Raw genomic sequence first — 15,354 nt, 5'->3', positions numbered from 1 at the left:
ATATATATTGTCGAATACGGCGACCTATGTGTCTACCTATCGACCTAACCATCTTAGGTTTAGTAATAGAACATTTTGAGTACTTTTTTAAGAGTCGGCATATGGCCACCAAAAAATCGAAATTCAAATATACGTAATCTGCGAAAATTCAAAATTCGCGATACTTTTTGAACACATCTCGTATATATATACAATACAAGCGACGAAGCAATGATGTACCTGGGGAAATGTCGTACCAGGGAAAATCGGCAGCAGAATCGGCAGCACAACTTCAAAGTCTGCAGGTGACTTCACAGTTAGAATGCTTGTGAATATTATCAGCTGCTCTTAGGGATAAAACTTGAGATGTTTAAATCCTTTAAGGTTGTATCCTTCAAGTGAAGACATTTCAAGGCATACCATTTTTGTATTACTTTTACTCGGAGCTATCGTCAGTAACAAAATATAGCTTGAACGAGGCAAAACAGTTTTTGCGCTACCTGCTTCAGAACTTATTTCTTCAAGATCAGAGTAGTAGGAGAGCAAAAATGAAAATTAGGAAGTAGCGGAACAATTTCAATCCCAACTTAAAATATTTCCAAACTCTGGCAATACTTTATTAAATACAAATATCGGTCCTTCCACTAAGGTTAAACCGAGTGCTTTCAAAATACATCACTTTCTTTGAAATAACAAATCCAACAGTCTGGCAGGTATTCAGGCATCTTGAGCTCTCTGTTTATTTATTTATTTTTCCATTGTCAAACACAGCTGATAACATGGGGAGAAATTTTTGTATGCGTTTACAAATTTTCACTAACTGGTGCATACGTATTTTTTTATCAGTACGCCTCGAACTCTAATATTTGGGAACTTTTTAAATAAATATGAATATCAAGCCGATAATTACATGTATGGGAATAACTCTAATGAATTTCTGTGTTGAATATGACAATTTTGTTCCTCTACAGATGCCGGCGCTGGACCTTTATTTCGTTCGTTGGAGGCACAGATCTTAAATGCTATACCATTGGATACTTGTGAATGGCGTCGTACATTTCATCGGCCCTCCAAACAAGTGCGTTTAGAAGCGCAAACCCAGCCCTTCAATGTGAGTGCGCTTGAGAAATACAAGAAGGGCGAGTGGAGCATATTGGAACACCCCATTTTACATATTTTCGTCACAGAGTGCAATGTAAATATAATATAACTACACATTATAGTTTCCAACTAATTTTCTTATCTATGGACATTCACAGGACCTGGACACATACAAGACCACCGCACATGAAGAAATAAAAAACTGGCTAAAGCAGCTGACAGCCTACGGCATTTCTGATTGGATGATATTACTGGTGGAGACGCTGGATGTGCGTAAAGCAAAAAACCTATTACCGCGCACTACAGTTTTAGATAAAATTCGTCAGGATTTTGCTACGAAGAACGATGATCGTTGTATATCAGTACTAAACCCTGCGAAGTTTGAACAGAAATCGGCTGAATCATTTCGTTGTTTAGTGCAACGCATCAGGTTTATGACAATTTTTGCTTTTTGTTTTTATATAAATACATATCTTTTCTAATACTTGCATACTTTCTAATTTGTAGATTTTTAATGCTCGCCAGCTATAATCGAAACATTGCCAAGTACGAGGAGCTTATACGTAGTAGGCGTGAAAAGCGTAACCATGATGGTTGGGACTTTCGGAAGTACTTCTTTATGCAAGAAGATCTGGCATTAATATTCGAAAAACTAGAATTACATACTGAAGCGCTTATACAATATGACGAATTGGATGCTATGTTTTCACAATTCATAACTAACTCTGGTTTTGGAGAAAAGCAGAAGTGGCTCGAATACTTCAAGCAACCCTTAAGTTTCTTTCATGGAATTTGCCTTAATCGGAGAGACAAGTTTGAAATACGCAAAAAAATCAAAGAAGATCCGGTTTCTATATTGGAGTTCCGCAATTATTTGTTTGAACGCCAAGCACATCTGCTGCAACAAAACAATGAAACACCAGAAATAGCGAGGAGACTTTTAAATTTTCTATTTTCTACATTGCGTGAAGTCGAACTAGTCAAATTGGATACTCAAGAGGGAGCATTGTCGTGCTGGGAGTTTGTTTGTGCGCTGGAGGTTCTGCAAACTTGTGAACAAGCCATGGAACCAAACGACCTTGTTTGTTTCCAGCATTGTGCGCCAATCTGGAATTTGGCAAAGGACAAATTGTATGAATTGGGCAAGCTGTGTGGTCTGCTGCCTGGCTTCACGCCTACTTCCGAGCAGCTACATATAGTAGTGCAACTATCTGCTGGCATTGGTGACACACCACTAGAGCAGTCACAATTCTTGAACCCCACCCCCCAAATTTCAGAACAGAAACGTGATCGCTCGCCAAATCGTAGACCCAAAAAATCAGCCACCGATCAGCTGAAAGAAGCTTTGGGCTCAAATCAAGCATTCCAAAAACTCTATTTGGAACTAGCAGAGCTGGCCATAAGCACATACAAACACGTTTCACGTTTGCGTTCGGCGCGTCTTGTTGGCTTGGATTTGGGCAACTTTTACTGCGCGCTCAATGAGCCGCATAAGGCCGTTGGTTTCTTTACTGATTTGTTGCGGGAACTGAAGGCAGAGAACTGGCATGTGTTGAGCTCGCAAACATTGCTGGAACTGGCCAATTGCTATCGCAAAATGGGTGATTCGCTCGCTTACACCAAAACGTGCAGCTCTATTTCATGTTGCCACGAGTTGGAAATGTTGGTGCGCTCATTTTATTTCGATGAATTTCTCAAGTCTGTAAAGACGCTGACAACTTCCCTCTCCGCACAACCATCCATGGAGAATGCCAATTTTTGTGTGCTCGAAGATCATTTTCGTATATGCGACATAAATGTGTTGAATGCCGAACCTATAATACAGGATGACATCGTAATTGTGCAATTAAAGTTGGAGAGCTTCTATCCACGTGAAGTCGTTGCTGAAAGCATACAGTTGTCCTACGAAATGCATGTTTCGCCGCTTACTGGAGATGTGGCTACACCACCGTTAATCGTGTCTGTTAGCAGTAGCAAAGATAGAAAATTAAGTGGTACACCGTCTTCATCGCCACTCAAAGAGTCGCGTCTGAAAATGTCACTGCATTTAGACTACAAACAGGACAATACCCTCGATTGTGCGTCGGTAGCGTGCGACGTGCCCAAAGCCAAGCAGCCGGTGCGCCGTACCAGTAGCACCAAACGCAAACTCTCGCCCAGCGTACAGTCGGATTTCACGAATTTCGTAGCAATTGAAAACGTCGCTATACAACCGGGCAATAATTTCATAGAACTAAAATCGAAAGCAACGCGAGTGGGCACTTGGGATTTCAAACAGGTTTGCATATGCCTCAAATAGTTGATAATTTTTAAATAAACCTTACAACTTTGTCTTTTTAAACATAGATGCGCATCTCCCTATCACAGTTGGAATTTTTCTCCGAGCAAATTCCCTTCAAAGCACCACCATTTGTAATCACAACCAAGCCAGCTGCTGCGGTGCTTAATTTCAAAAACTTAATTGCTGGCATTGAACAGCCGATACGTTTGACGGTCTCCGGTGGTAGCTTTATTTTTCCTGCTGATGCTAAAATCGTATTGAAGTGTTCAAAAAATTTGCGCATACGCTTGGCGCGTTCAAATGACGAACTTGAAAAAGAACAAAGTACGGTGCAAGTGGACGAGCAAGAAAGTCAAGCACTTATCGATAATGATGATGTACTGAAGCAAAATGTCACAGATTCAACATCCGCCAAGATGGTAGAAGAAGATGACTCCACATTCGCTAGCGTATTGCAGGTGCCTTTGCCGAATTTCAAATCATTCGAGGAACGTGAAATTCCATTGGAAGTGTTGACTGATTTGCCAGGACGTAAAATACCTAAACATCTGGAGCATTATGTTATACTTACATGCCCGTGGTCACGCAATGAACTGCAGATAGCGATTGATTTTCAGCCCGCGATAGAGGCACAATGTCGGCTTCACACCTGTGGAACGCAAAAGTTCTTGCATGTTGTAATGAAGGGGCTCGAGGCGAACTTGTATTTAACGGAGGCGAAGGTGAAGTGCGATGTGACAGGTGTGCGTTTAATTGATATGAATCCCCCATCACAGGAACGTGTGGTATGTAGTTATAGTGCATAGATGATAATTATGAAGATTTATTTAAAATTTTTACACTTCAATGTAGCAAATCTACAAAGGCTTAACTGTTTATTACTTGTATGAAATACAAGTGGAGCCGCTTAAAGCGGAGGTGGAGCTACCCGCGGTCATCAAAGTGCACTTCATGACAAAATACTCAACTGTGGAAAAACCCCAGCTTTTGCGGAATTATGGTTGCGCTTTCGATTTAGTAGACTATACGACGCTCTTCAAAGTACAGACACAGCTTGAGCCCAACGAGCTTTGCCGTTTGCGTTCAGTGTGTAATTTGAATTTGAAAATCACCAAGGTACACGAAAACCCCTACGTGGATTTGATGTATGAGGTGTTGAGTGATCAGAATTTATGGGCCGTCTGTGGACGGTCGGCAGGTTGGTTATATTTGAGTGTTGATAATTTCGTTCTGCTTAATATGTTTAGAAAAATTAAAGGATTTCGATGGACGTAAAAGTAGTTCCAATTGAAAAAATATGTTTCCAAAACCCGCATACAAGCTGCCACTTCAGCAGATATTCCCCAAGTAGGTGATTTTACGATGATTTTATGTTTTCGGCCGCCGTAGCTGGATGAGTTGGTGCGTGACTACCGTTCGCGAATGCGCAGGTTCGAATTGTCGTGCATGAAACCACGGAATGATAGAAAGTTTTTTCTTGTAGTAGTCGCCCCTCGCCAGTCAATGGCAAACCTCTGAGTGTATTTCTGCTATGAAAAAGTTTCTCATACAAAATATGTGCCTTTCGGAGCCGGCTTAAAACTGTAGGTCCCTCCATTTGTGGAACAGCATCAAGACGCACACCACAAATAGGAGGAGGAGCTATATATACATACATATATTTTATGTTTTTGAAATGACTGATCCTTGGGCTTTGTTTTGTTTTTCATTGGGGGAGAATTTTTACGTGGCGAGTCCCAAACCGTGCGTATAACCAGATATCCTGGTTGTCTCACATTAGCTCGTTCTCAAACGAATGTTCGGAAGCTACCTAGCAGATACTTAGGCGAGGACGGAAGTTGGGAGTGCTTGGGCCATATGCAGAAGATCGTCATGGCCACTCCCAAGTGAATGGCAATCAGGGGCTTTCCCCACTTGCGTGGGCTGCTACACATGCAACCATCCCCCAGCCTTGAAATCCAACGAGGGTTCTCGCTTGCCAACAAATGCTACACTAGTCTATGTAGGCAATTGGGTAATAAAGTCCTCTCTCGACGAAAAAAAATTAAAACGCTATAAGGCTCTTATCATGTCCCTACTAACGTCCTGACAACTTCCGATCAGACGTCCCTTGGAGTATTTGAGAGAAAGATTCTGCGGAAGATTTTTGGATCTTTGCACGTTAGTGGTGGCGAGTATTGCAGACAATGGAACAATGCGTTGTATGAGCTTTACGACGACATAGGCATAGTGCTAAAGACCTAGCGACTTCGTTGGCTGTGTCATGTCGTCCAAATAGGTACAAGCGCTCCAGCTCTGAAAGTATTCGGTGCGGTACCAGCTGGAGGTAGGAGAGGAAAGGCATTGGAAAGATCAGGTGGAGAAGGACTTGGCTTCACTTGGTGCGAGAAATAAACTACTGGTGCGTAAGCGGTTATCGCGCCAATTAAGAAGAATATCTTCTTCTTGCTTGGGCTGATAAGTAGCAAGGTCGTTCAAATATCGAATAGTCGGTTGTCGTGTGGCTATTATAAAATTGTTTTAAAAACCTTTAGGGAATGCTGCTGGAGTGCAACTACTTGGACAGATGGAGTATTTCTGATAATATAAACTTTACTGTTGATGTAGTCAGCATCCGAATCCTTTAATTTTAAACTTTTTCTGTACATAAAATACTTTATCTTTTTAATATTTAGTAACAACTTTTCTTTATTTTAATTTAACATTTACGAAGTCTGTGGTAAGTATATCAGCCACAAACAACGTAAAATATCGTTTAATTAAATTTTACTAAGCATTATAATGTTTTTTCAATACTACAGTTTATGCTAAATAATCATCGCCGTTTTACCATTACAGGCGTTGTATCCATGAAGGACGTGGACAGCCATTCGATTTCTTTGGATGTAATGCCACTGAGCACTGGTTTTCTACCTATGCCTAATATACGACTGTCACGTTACACGGCTGGCGGTAAAAACAAAACTGACACGCATTCCAAAGTGCATCCATTTCCACAGGGACAAGTTTACAATAGCACCAAAAGTATGCAGATACACGTTTTAGCCAGCAGCAATGGCGAACAGTAGAGTTAGATTTAATAAGAATTTAGACATAAATAACTAAAAATTACTGATGATATTTTATTCAAAGGCAATCTGTGAAAGTATTATTGAAATCTTTTTCATAAAAAAATGTTCGTGCAGCAAAATTTATAACAAAATGCTGCAGATTCGACATTGGAGTTATGTATTTTTGCTAAAAATGCTTACTGAAATACTGAAGTTTCATATTACTCGTACTGTTACGTAGAAAGGCACTAATGAATTTATTTTTTTTTTCGGCAGTTCTAATGCCGTTTATATGATGTTAGTTGGGCTTCAATTGGTTAATGTATGACCAATTTAAAATGTTGTTGTTGTTGTAGCAGTTTTCTATTTTGAATTACTTTCAATTATAAGACCGTTTGGTTTTAGTATAGGTTAGTGCATTTCTACATTTCAGTAAATATTAATGCAATACTAATAAAATATAAAATATTTTACTTCAAGTTGATTCGGTTTTTTTTCATATTTTTTACAATTATTTAGTATTAACTATTTGAAATGAAATATTTACTTAAGGGGTTATTACAGTTAGAATTTTCGAAAAATCGATTTTAAATATCGCCCCCTTAGTATTAAAATAGCCTATAAATTTTTTGATGTTTTGAGAAAATGAATTTCAAACTTTTTGTTGAAAGTAGCTCTCACTCAAATCTCGTTATGTCTGTAAATATTTATTATTTTTTGACTGACGTTTTGACCCACTTTGTGGAACTAGAATTTGATAAAATTTTGACCACATATAAAATCGACGATGGAGAATCCAAAAATTCAATAAAAAAAATAATAGCCTATGAGCACATAGGCTATTGTTATACTAAGGGGACGATATATAATATTTAAGAAACAGAAAATTTAATATCGTTCCGGTAAATATTTTCGAAGTTACACGCAAATTTGAAAAGGCGTTTCAGAGTGCTTTTCAAACTTTAAACGCGTTTTTCTCCAAATGGTGTTTTCAAAGTCGGTGATCAACATTACTCGAAAACGGCTAAGCCGGTTAGTTTTAAAAATACGAGTTTCTTAAATATATTTTTAGTAATTAATCCAATATTTTTTCTTACCCATAATTATTTTTTTTATAAACAATTTAAAACCGAAATTTTGGTCAAAAGTAGATTTTGCTTTTTGAGAAACCGCCATTTTGCCAAAAAAATGTATTTTGCTTATTCCTTCGATTAATTACTAGATTTAACATTACTTTAACAAATTTCAGAGGATCCAGTTTAGAGATATAGTGGGCACCTCAAAACGTCTTTTTTGAGAAGAGCTCCCGGAGATCAGCTAAAGCGCCTTTCCAAATAAATATTTTTACTAATACTAAGTCTTGAAATACAGTTAAAAGATAACATAATACGTGTACACATTTTTAGATCAATAAATTTAAAAGTTTCCTCAGAAAAAATTCTGGAAAATTCGTTTTTTTTTCGATCTTCTACCTGTATATAACCCCTTAATGCCATATCGTCTCATTGTAGCAGTTCACTACCTTCCTTTATTGCTTTGTTGTTGTTGTTGTAGCAATTTACTACTTGCCCTGCTTTTGTTTGCTTCGTTTTGGCAAAACAATTCTACACTCCAAGGGCCAATTTCTCAATTTGTTCGCCATGCAGCCGATAAAAATGCCATTCTTCACTCTCAGTCAAATCCACAGCGCCCATTCTTTCATAAAATTTACGCGCTGGATTCCAACCAAGCACATGAAAATCCAAACGTTTACAATTGTATTCCTTTGCTTTATCCGCAATAGCACGGAAAATATAGGAACCAGCACCTAAACGACGATATGCGGGTCGCACATAAATATCCTCAAGAAAATACGCTCTCCCTTGCCATGTTGAGTAGGAGTAGAAGCAAATACTATAACCTATAGTGACGCTGTTTAGTAAGAAGAAAAAAAAAAGAAATAGCGGAATGCATGAATAACGAATTAAAGGTATGTATGGGAAGAGCTGGCACCTAATTGTGTGTAAATTTTGAATGTTCAATTGAAATGTGTACAGAGCTTATCAGTTGGCAAAGTGCATAGGTAAATGCATATAAACATATGTATGTATGTACATATGAATGTAAAAGTATGTTGGGTTTACTTTTTATGTGATACATTTTTGTTATGGTTTCGAGTTATCAGTGTCCCATCGCAAATATTTAAGGTGGACAATGTTGCTGAGTATTTGTCTATGTCAACTTTATTGACGGGTACTTATGCTCAAATAATTGTAAGTAAATAAGTAGACGTGTCTGAAAGTAAATATGTATGTATACATGCATGTACTCAAGTACCTATGTATGTGTCCATGTTTTGTTTTAGGTTAGAATGCACTGGAGTTAAATTGCAGTAATTCGAAAGTATTAGCATATAGATGGTGCCTGCATATGTACAGACATACATATGAACCAATATTAATATCAATTGGTTGTGATGGATTGCTCATATACGGAATGCCCTCTCTAAGTACATTCAAACATACACCAATATAAATGTTCTATTTACTTACGGCGTAGGCTGCTCTTGAGTTTGCAGTTCGAGCACATAAATGTGACAATATTCTTGACCTCCATCGAGCCCGGCATCGCGTATCAAGTCTGCAAAAGGCAAACATTTCAGAATTCCTTTACACTTAGGTAAACATAATAAATACGAGCAAGTGGTTTATTTGCCTTTCTCTGTTAGCTTCGGGCCATCGCTCATCTTTTCGAAGTCAGCCAGTTCCTGTTGGCATATAGGGAAATTATTGAAATCATATTATCTATATTTTATTCAATTCGACACATACCGATATGTATGTGCCTACGAATCACTCGCTCCATCGGCACATTTCATTGTTTTGTTTTCCAAAACTCACCTGTATCATTTGACGTACGGCACCAATGTCTTCGATTTTGGCTCGTCGAAATGTGAATTTAGGATTTGTCGCCATCGCATTAGCTTATTATTAAATAGTGACGTTATTTAATGAAGGATTAGAGCTAATTTTCCAATTGACAATTGCTATTACGCCGAGGTAGGCTGCTTATCTATCAAATTTAGTTAGACTTGTTTGTTATCATTCCATGCCGGCTATTGATATTATTTTAGGGCTGCCAGTATGTTCAGTTTTTCTAGCTAAGAATTTTTTTGGATGATGGATTGATTTTTTCGTATTTTTTAAAGTCAGACAATCATTTTTATTATTAATGTAATGAAATAAGAAACGAACAGAAAAATATTTGAAGTTAAGGGGAATTGAGTATGTTGAGTAAAAAACTATTATAATTTAATTAAACATTTTGTATTCTTTAATTTTTGCTTCCAATATACATACATATGTATGAATATATATAATTAATTGTGTACTCTCTTTTTAGGTGTTTCGCCGAGCTCCTCCTCCTATTTGTGGTATGCGTCTTGGTGTTGTTCCACAAATGGAGCGACCAACAGTTTTAAGCCGACTCCGAGCGGCAGATATTTTTATGAGGAGATTTTTCATGGCAGAAATACACTCGGAGGTTTGCCATTGCCTGCCGAGGGGTGACCGCTATTAGAAAAAACTTTTTTGTTTATTTTAGTCTTTCTCCGAGATTCGAACCAACGTTCTCTCTGTGAAATCCGAATGGTAGTCACGCACCAACGAACCCATTCGGCTACGGCGGCCGTGATGTAGTGCAATTAAATTATCAACAAAAGAAGCCGTTAAATTGCTAAAAATATATACAAGTTAAAATTGAATTTTAATGAAATTAAGTGGTTACATAGGTCCAGCAGCGCCAAAAACGCGCTAAAAGAAAAACTGTTTTTTGGAGTGGTAACTATAGAAATAATTATAAAAAACTGTATACATTGTTTATTACTTACTTATACTATTACTTACACTTTATAAAAAAATTTATTTTAATTTTTCTTTACTAAAATTAATATATAAATAATCACGTGACCAACAGTAGAATGAAAAAAAATTGCTCCACGATCTGCATCATTTCTCCTTAAAATGTTGATGGATCTGTGAAAAGTAAAAAAATTCTTGTAAAATGAAGTTGTAGCAGGGCCGTACAGAGCATATCCGGGCCCCGGGGGAAAATTGCAATTGCGGGCCCTTTCCAATTATGTCTACTTCATATAAGTCGGAATTACTCTCGAGTTCGGGCCCCTCTGAGAACTCCGGGCCCGGGGTAAAAAGTCCCCCAGACCGTGCCGGAAAAAGTAGTTTCGGGAAAAACGAGGTTCAACTTTCAAGTGCCTCAAACGAAGGACAGTTACATGTGCGCATCAAACTCTCGTCGGGCAGTTACAGTTTCTAAAATAATTTTGTATCTATGGGGAATTTTTGCAATCGACTTCCACAGAAATACGTCTAATATTATGTAAAATAATAATGTGTAAAAAAGAAAATCGATTTTTTGAAAATTCTGGATGTATGTATCCCCTTAATAATTACAAAACTAAAATAACAAGTATATATATATATAATTGGCGCGTACACCCTTTTTGGGTGTTTGGCCGAGCTCGTCCTCCTATTTGTGGTGTACGTCTTGAGTTTTAAGCCGACTCCGAACGGCAGATATTTTGATGAGGAGCTTTTTCATGGCAGAAATACAATCGGAGGTTTGCCATTGCCTGCCGAGGGGCGACCGCTATTAGAAAAATGTTTTTCTTAATTTTGGTGTTTCACCGAGATTTGAACCAACGTTCTCTCTGTGAATGGCGAATGGTAGTCACGCACCAACCATTCGGCTACGGCGGCCACCAAATAACAAATATACGAAATATTATTTTGATTTCTTACATAGAAAGCAATTTTTTACTGGCATCTAAATATCTGTTTGGCCCTAGAAAGGTCCAAATCCAAAAAGGTTGAGAGATAATTAAAGTTAGAAAATGCTTCATATTGCGTCCTACTAAAGCCAACGCGGAAAATCTCAAAACGGCGAAAATTTTAGCCAGAAACATTGAACTGGATATGTATAATTAGTATAATAAGAGCATTTAAGGGGGTTTCGAAGCTTAAAAAAAGTAATTTTACAACATTTTTCAATATTAGGAAGTAGACGATTTATAACGTACCAGGGAAATAAATTATTCAGCTCAGACCTAAAATACTACCCTAAGGTAGACCAGATGTGGCAATAAACTATTTCGAAGAAACCCCATCAATATAAAATTTAATAAAATAATTTCCAAAAATTTTTGGTTAATGTTGCTAAATGACAGCCCTTTTAAGGCACGTAAAATTCCATTTGTTAACACGCAGCCCCTTCCGCTTTGTTTCTCTATCTAGTAGCTGTTGCCTTTGCCCGCCTGTATTGTACCATAAAGATTCATTCCTCAGCACGAATTTTTCTTCTCAAACAGTAAATAAAAAAAAAAATCAAATAAAAAAAGCGGGTGCTTCACCATTCTGGTGCAGCTAGTGTTTCCGTTCAACTTCAAATTCCACGATGTGGGGTTCCGGTAGCGAATAAATTGGTGTGCGTCTATTAAGACTGCAGCTTTCTGAACTCAAACTCTCTTCACCTAGTTGGGTGAATTTTTAGCAGTGTTGCTAGGCAATGATGGGAGTCGATGTTGTGTACGAAGTATCTCTTTAGTCTCTCATAACATGATCAACTAAGCTTTTCGTGTGCCAACGCAGAACCAGCCATTTTGATAAATAGAATACGATGCCATCGACATAAATGTTTCGGACCTAGGCGAAATCTATCAGTCTCAGCTTGTTAGTGGATGTTTTGTCGTGAAGACAGAATTTTTCGATGGATACACTAACTATCTTTGACTAAAGGCTCCAAGAGGGCAGCGCTAATAAGAGGGGCCCAAATATAATACCCAAAATGGTCATTTTAGCAGTCATGCAAAATAGGAACTTTCAGCAAGGACTACTTTTCTTTGGCAGTTCAGTTTTACATGAGCGCATTGGTTCTAAGCCCCATGGAGTAGTTTATTAAAGGACATGATTATAAAGCGAGTCGTGTGCTCTTAGACAGATGCCCGCTTGTAACTCCAACTACTAATGAACAAACGCTGCGAACTTTGGTGAGGCCTGAGCATATTATTCCCACGTAGTTGGCGCACATTGCAGGATCACCATTTCTATAGATGGGGAGAGCACTTTTAAATTTCCATTCATAGCCATGTATTCTTCCGACTATATATTATTTTACATTGAAGTTGATGCATTCACCTTGTCAGATCCTCGCCACCGTGCTTGAATAGCTTAGTCGGCAGTTCATTGGCTTTCGCGACTTTGTTGTTTTTAATCTGCTCTATTGCTGTTCGTACTTCAGGTTTAGCTAACTGAGCGACTATTTCGTTGTCCTAAATTCGGATATGGGTGCCTTCATTTTCTCTGATTTCCACTGCTGTGACCATTCATTAGGTCGCATCTGGCCGCACCGTGGTCCTGTAGAACGAAGCCCGATTGGGAATCACTCTTGCAAACAAAAGCTATTTACTTTGTACTGAGTAGGGAATTTAATAATTAATTCTCTTCCTATTTGGGGTTTTATGTTAGCTCCGAACGGCAGATGTTTTTTTATGAGAGGTTCTTTCATGGCAGAAATACACCCGGAGGCTTGCTATTGCTTGCCGAGGGACGACCGCTATTAAAAAAAAACTTTTTCATTTTCATCATTTTGCAGTTTCACGCTCGGATTCCGCAAGGGAAAATCCACAATCGACCATTGCTTTGCTATGAAATGGATATTCACTGCCTTTTTATAGATTTCAAACAAGCGTTTGATAGCGTCAGGAGAGATACAATTTTTTACGTACTGCTTAGCCTAGGAATACAGCAAAACTTATAAGACTAATCATCGTTACGCTCACGGATACAAAAGCAAAAGTAATCATCCAAGGGAAGCTCACAGAGTCATTCGCAATTTGAGCGGGTGTCAAACAATCCTCTGCCATATTCAATTTTATGCTGCATTTTGCTATAAAGGAAGTCAACAAAGGTGGTACATTACTAATTAAAACAACGCAAATATGTGCCTATGCAGACGATATCGCCATTCTTTCGAGGAACACGAACGACTTAAATGAAACCTTTTTAAAAATTGACAAAATTGCCAACGATATTGGCCTCTCGTTAACGAGTGTAAAACGAAATACAGTAGATTCTATTTTTATGCGGTTTTGAAATAGTGCGGTTTTTTTTTTAATTAAAAAATGCATGTCGACCTATCGGGAATTGTACATATAAACAAGATTCTAAACCAGCTAAGCAAAAACTCATCACAGATTACATCAAAAATGCTAACCCTACAAGTATGGGGGCGCCTGCATCACCATCCAGATCAGACATGTACATTTCCTCAAGTGACGGAAGTGATTTTACGCCAAATCCTAAACGAATGCGCAACATGCGGGTATTGTCTGATTCTATTTCTGACGATGTAAATTTATTTTTCGATTCTGACGTTTCTTAAATAAAGATATAATTTTCAAAAATACAATTTTTTGTTTAGGCGATTTTATTTAATTATTTCAGATTCATACGGTCTACGGAAAGTATCTATAGTTATAATATGCGACTAGTACCCTTTTTTTATGCGATTTTATTTCAGATTTATGCGGTTCTTAGCACTTTGGAAACGTAATATATCTATAGTTTTACTATAGAACTGGTAGCTTTTTTTATGCTGTTTTTTTTATGCTGTTTTTTTTATGTTGTTTTTTTTTTATGCTGTTTCTTGCGGAACGTATATGCTGAAATCAAGACGTCACACAAATGCACAGAATCTTCATGTAGGTGCATATACTTTTGAAGCGGTGCAATAATTTAAATATCTAGGTGTTATGTTCAACACCCGGTAACTCAACACCCGCAATCAAAGATCGCGTCAACGCCGCCAATAGAGCGTACTATTCACACCTTAGTTTGTTCAGGTCTCGTCTTTTATCTAGATCTACGAAGCTGACCATTTATAAAACTCTTATACGACCAATTATGACATACAGGTATGGTTGCGAGGTGTGGACTATGAAAATTAATGACAGTGCGCTTATTGCTAACTTCGAAAGGAAAATTTTAAGGAAAGTGTTCGCACCCATTAAAAATGAAGATGGCAGCTACAGAATTAGGTACAACTCGGAATTGAACGAACTTATCCAAGACGAGACAGGTGTGCGTTTTGTAAAGGCGCAGCGTATGCGGTGGCTAGGTCACGTGCTGCGTATGCCTGCTGAATCCGCTGTAAGGAAAGCCATGACTGGAAAGATAACACAGACCTACGAAATGTCGCTTTTTTACAGTTTCTACAACCGCTATGGGTGTCTCTTGAAGGTTTTTTTATGCTGAAAACGAATATGACCTTGAAAATGCCCCAGCACGTCAGAATTTTTGGCAATTTGAGGTTAAATAGTCAAAAAATGCAGATTTTGGCCATTCTTTACATTTTTTTTGAGCAAGGTAAAGTTTTTTTTTTAATTTTCCACAACGGCATCGCAAAGTACTACTCTTTAGCTATAAGGTCCGTTTTTAAAAATATTTTTACGAGAAAAATAAAAAAAGTTATTCACCGGGAGTCCCTTACTATCTTCATTAACTCTCGCTGTCCGATTTTCGGTATCGTAGTTCAGCCACTCTATTCTGGCACAACCGTCAAACTTTGCTCCTATCGTTCCGTTAAGGAGCAAAGGGCTGTAACAAGTTTTTTCCAAGCTATTCTGCCGTTTACATGAGTTTTGATCTCGTTTAAATCTAGCTGGAGGCTGTCCATTTTGATTTCCAGCTGCCTTCTCCAGGTATGAGCTGGTCTTTCTCTACGTCTGCTGCATTGTGGGTTCCATGTAATGGCTCGTCTGGCTCGTCTAGCAATTTCGTGGGGTGGTTTGCGTAGTTTATGGTCAATCCAAGTCCACTTACGTTTTAAAATTTCTGTATTGATCGGTTGCTGTTCGGTCAAGTGCCACAGGTTGTCATTTGTTATTGTATT

General features: G+C 38.1%; 2 protein-coding genes across 2 annotated transcripts; one reads left to right on the top strand and one right to left on the bottom strand.

The window, feature by feature from the left end:
* The first annotated feature begins 743 nt into the window (after positions 1-743).
* Positions 744-7,798, top strand: LOC128868219 (trafficking protein particle complex subunit 10). Its single transcript, XM_054110062.1, has 7 exons — positions 744-891; positions 951-1,174; positions 1,239-1,510; positions 1,588-3,358; positions 3,427-4,146; positions 4,214-4,559; positions 6,200-7,798. The coding sequence occupies exons 1-7, from the start codon at positions 867-869 to the stop codon at positions 6,427-6,429; spliced, it is 3,588 nt and encodes a 1,195-aa protein (XP_053966037.1). The 5' UTR covers positions 744-866; the 3' UTR covers positions 6,430-7,798.
* Positions 7,799-7,802: 4 nt separating this feature from the next.
* Positions 7,803-9,538, bottom strand: LOC128868229 (thialysine N-epsilon-acetyltransferase). The gene is made up of 4 exons (XM_054110075.1): positions 9,291-9,538; positions 9,106-9,157; positions 8,943-9,030; positions 7,803-8,322 (listed from the first exon to the last, which is right to left on the bottom strand). The coding sequence occupies exons 1-4, from the start codon at positions 9,363-9,365 to the stop codon at positions 8,016-8,018; spliced, it is 522 nt and encodes a 173-aa protein (XP_053966050.1). The 5' UTR covers positions 9,366-9,538; the 3' UTR covers positions 7,803-8,015.
* Positions 9,539-15,354: the final 5,816 nt, after the last annotated feature.

This window comes from Anastrepha ludens, chromosome 2, assembly GCF_028408465.1.
Source record: "Anastrepha ludens isolate Willacy chromosome 2, idAnaLude1.1, whole genome shotgun sequence".
Taxonomy (NCBI): Eukaryota; Metazoa; Arthropoda; class Insecta; order Diptera; family Tephritidae; genus Anastrepha; species Anastrepha ludens.
This window is presented reverse-complemented; position numbering and strand designations above follow the sequence as displayed.

Coding starts and splice junctions, on each gene's coding strand:
- LOC128868219 (XM_054110062.1), top strand. CDS start 867: ATGAATATCAAGCCGATAATTACAT. Junction 1,511..1,587: donor TGTTTAGTGCAACGCATCAG/GTTTATGACAAT, acceptor TCTAATTTGTAG/ATTTTTAATGCTCGCCAGCT. Junction 4,560..6,199: donor CGTCTGTGGACGGTCGGCAG/GTTGGTTATATT, acceptor TTACCATTACAG/GCGTTGTATCCATGAAGGAC.
- LOC128868229 (XM_054110075.1), bottom strand. CDS start 9,365: ATGGCGACAAATCCTAAATTCACATTTCGACGAGCCAAAATCGAAGAC. Junction 9,158..9,290: donor CCGTACGTCAAATGATACAG/GTGAGTTTTGGA, acceptor ATATGCCAACAG/GAACTGGCTGACTTCGAAAA. Junction 8,323..8,942: donor ACTCAAGAGCAGCCTACGCC/GTAAGTAAATAG, acceptor CTTACTAAACAG/CGTCACTATAGGTTATAGTA.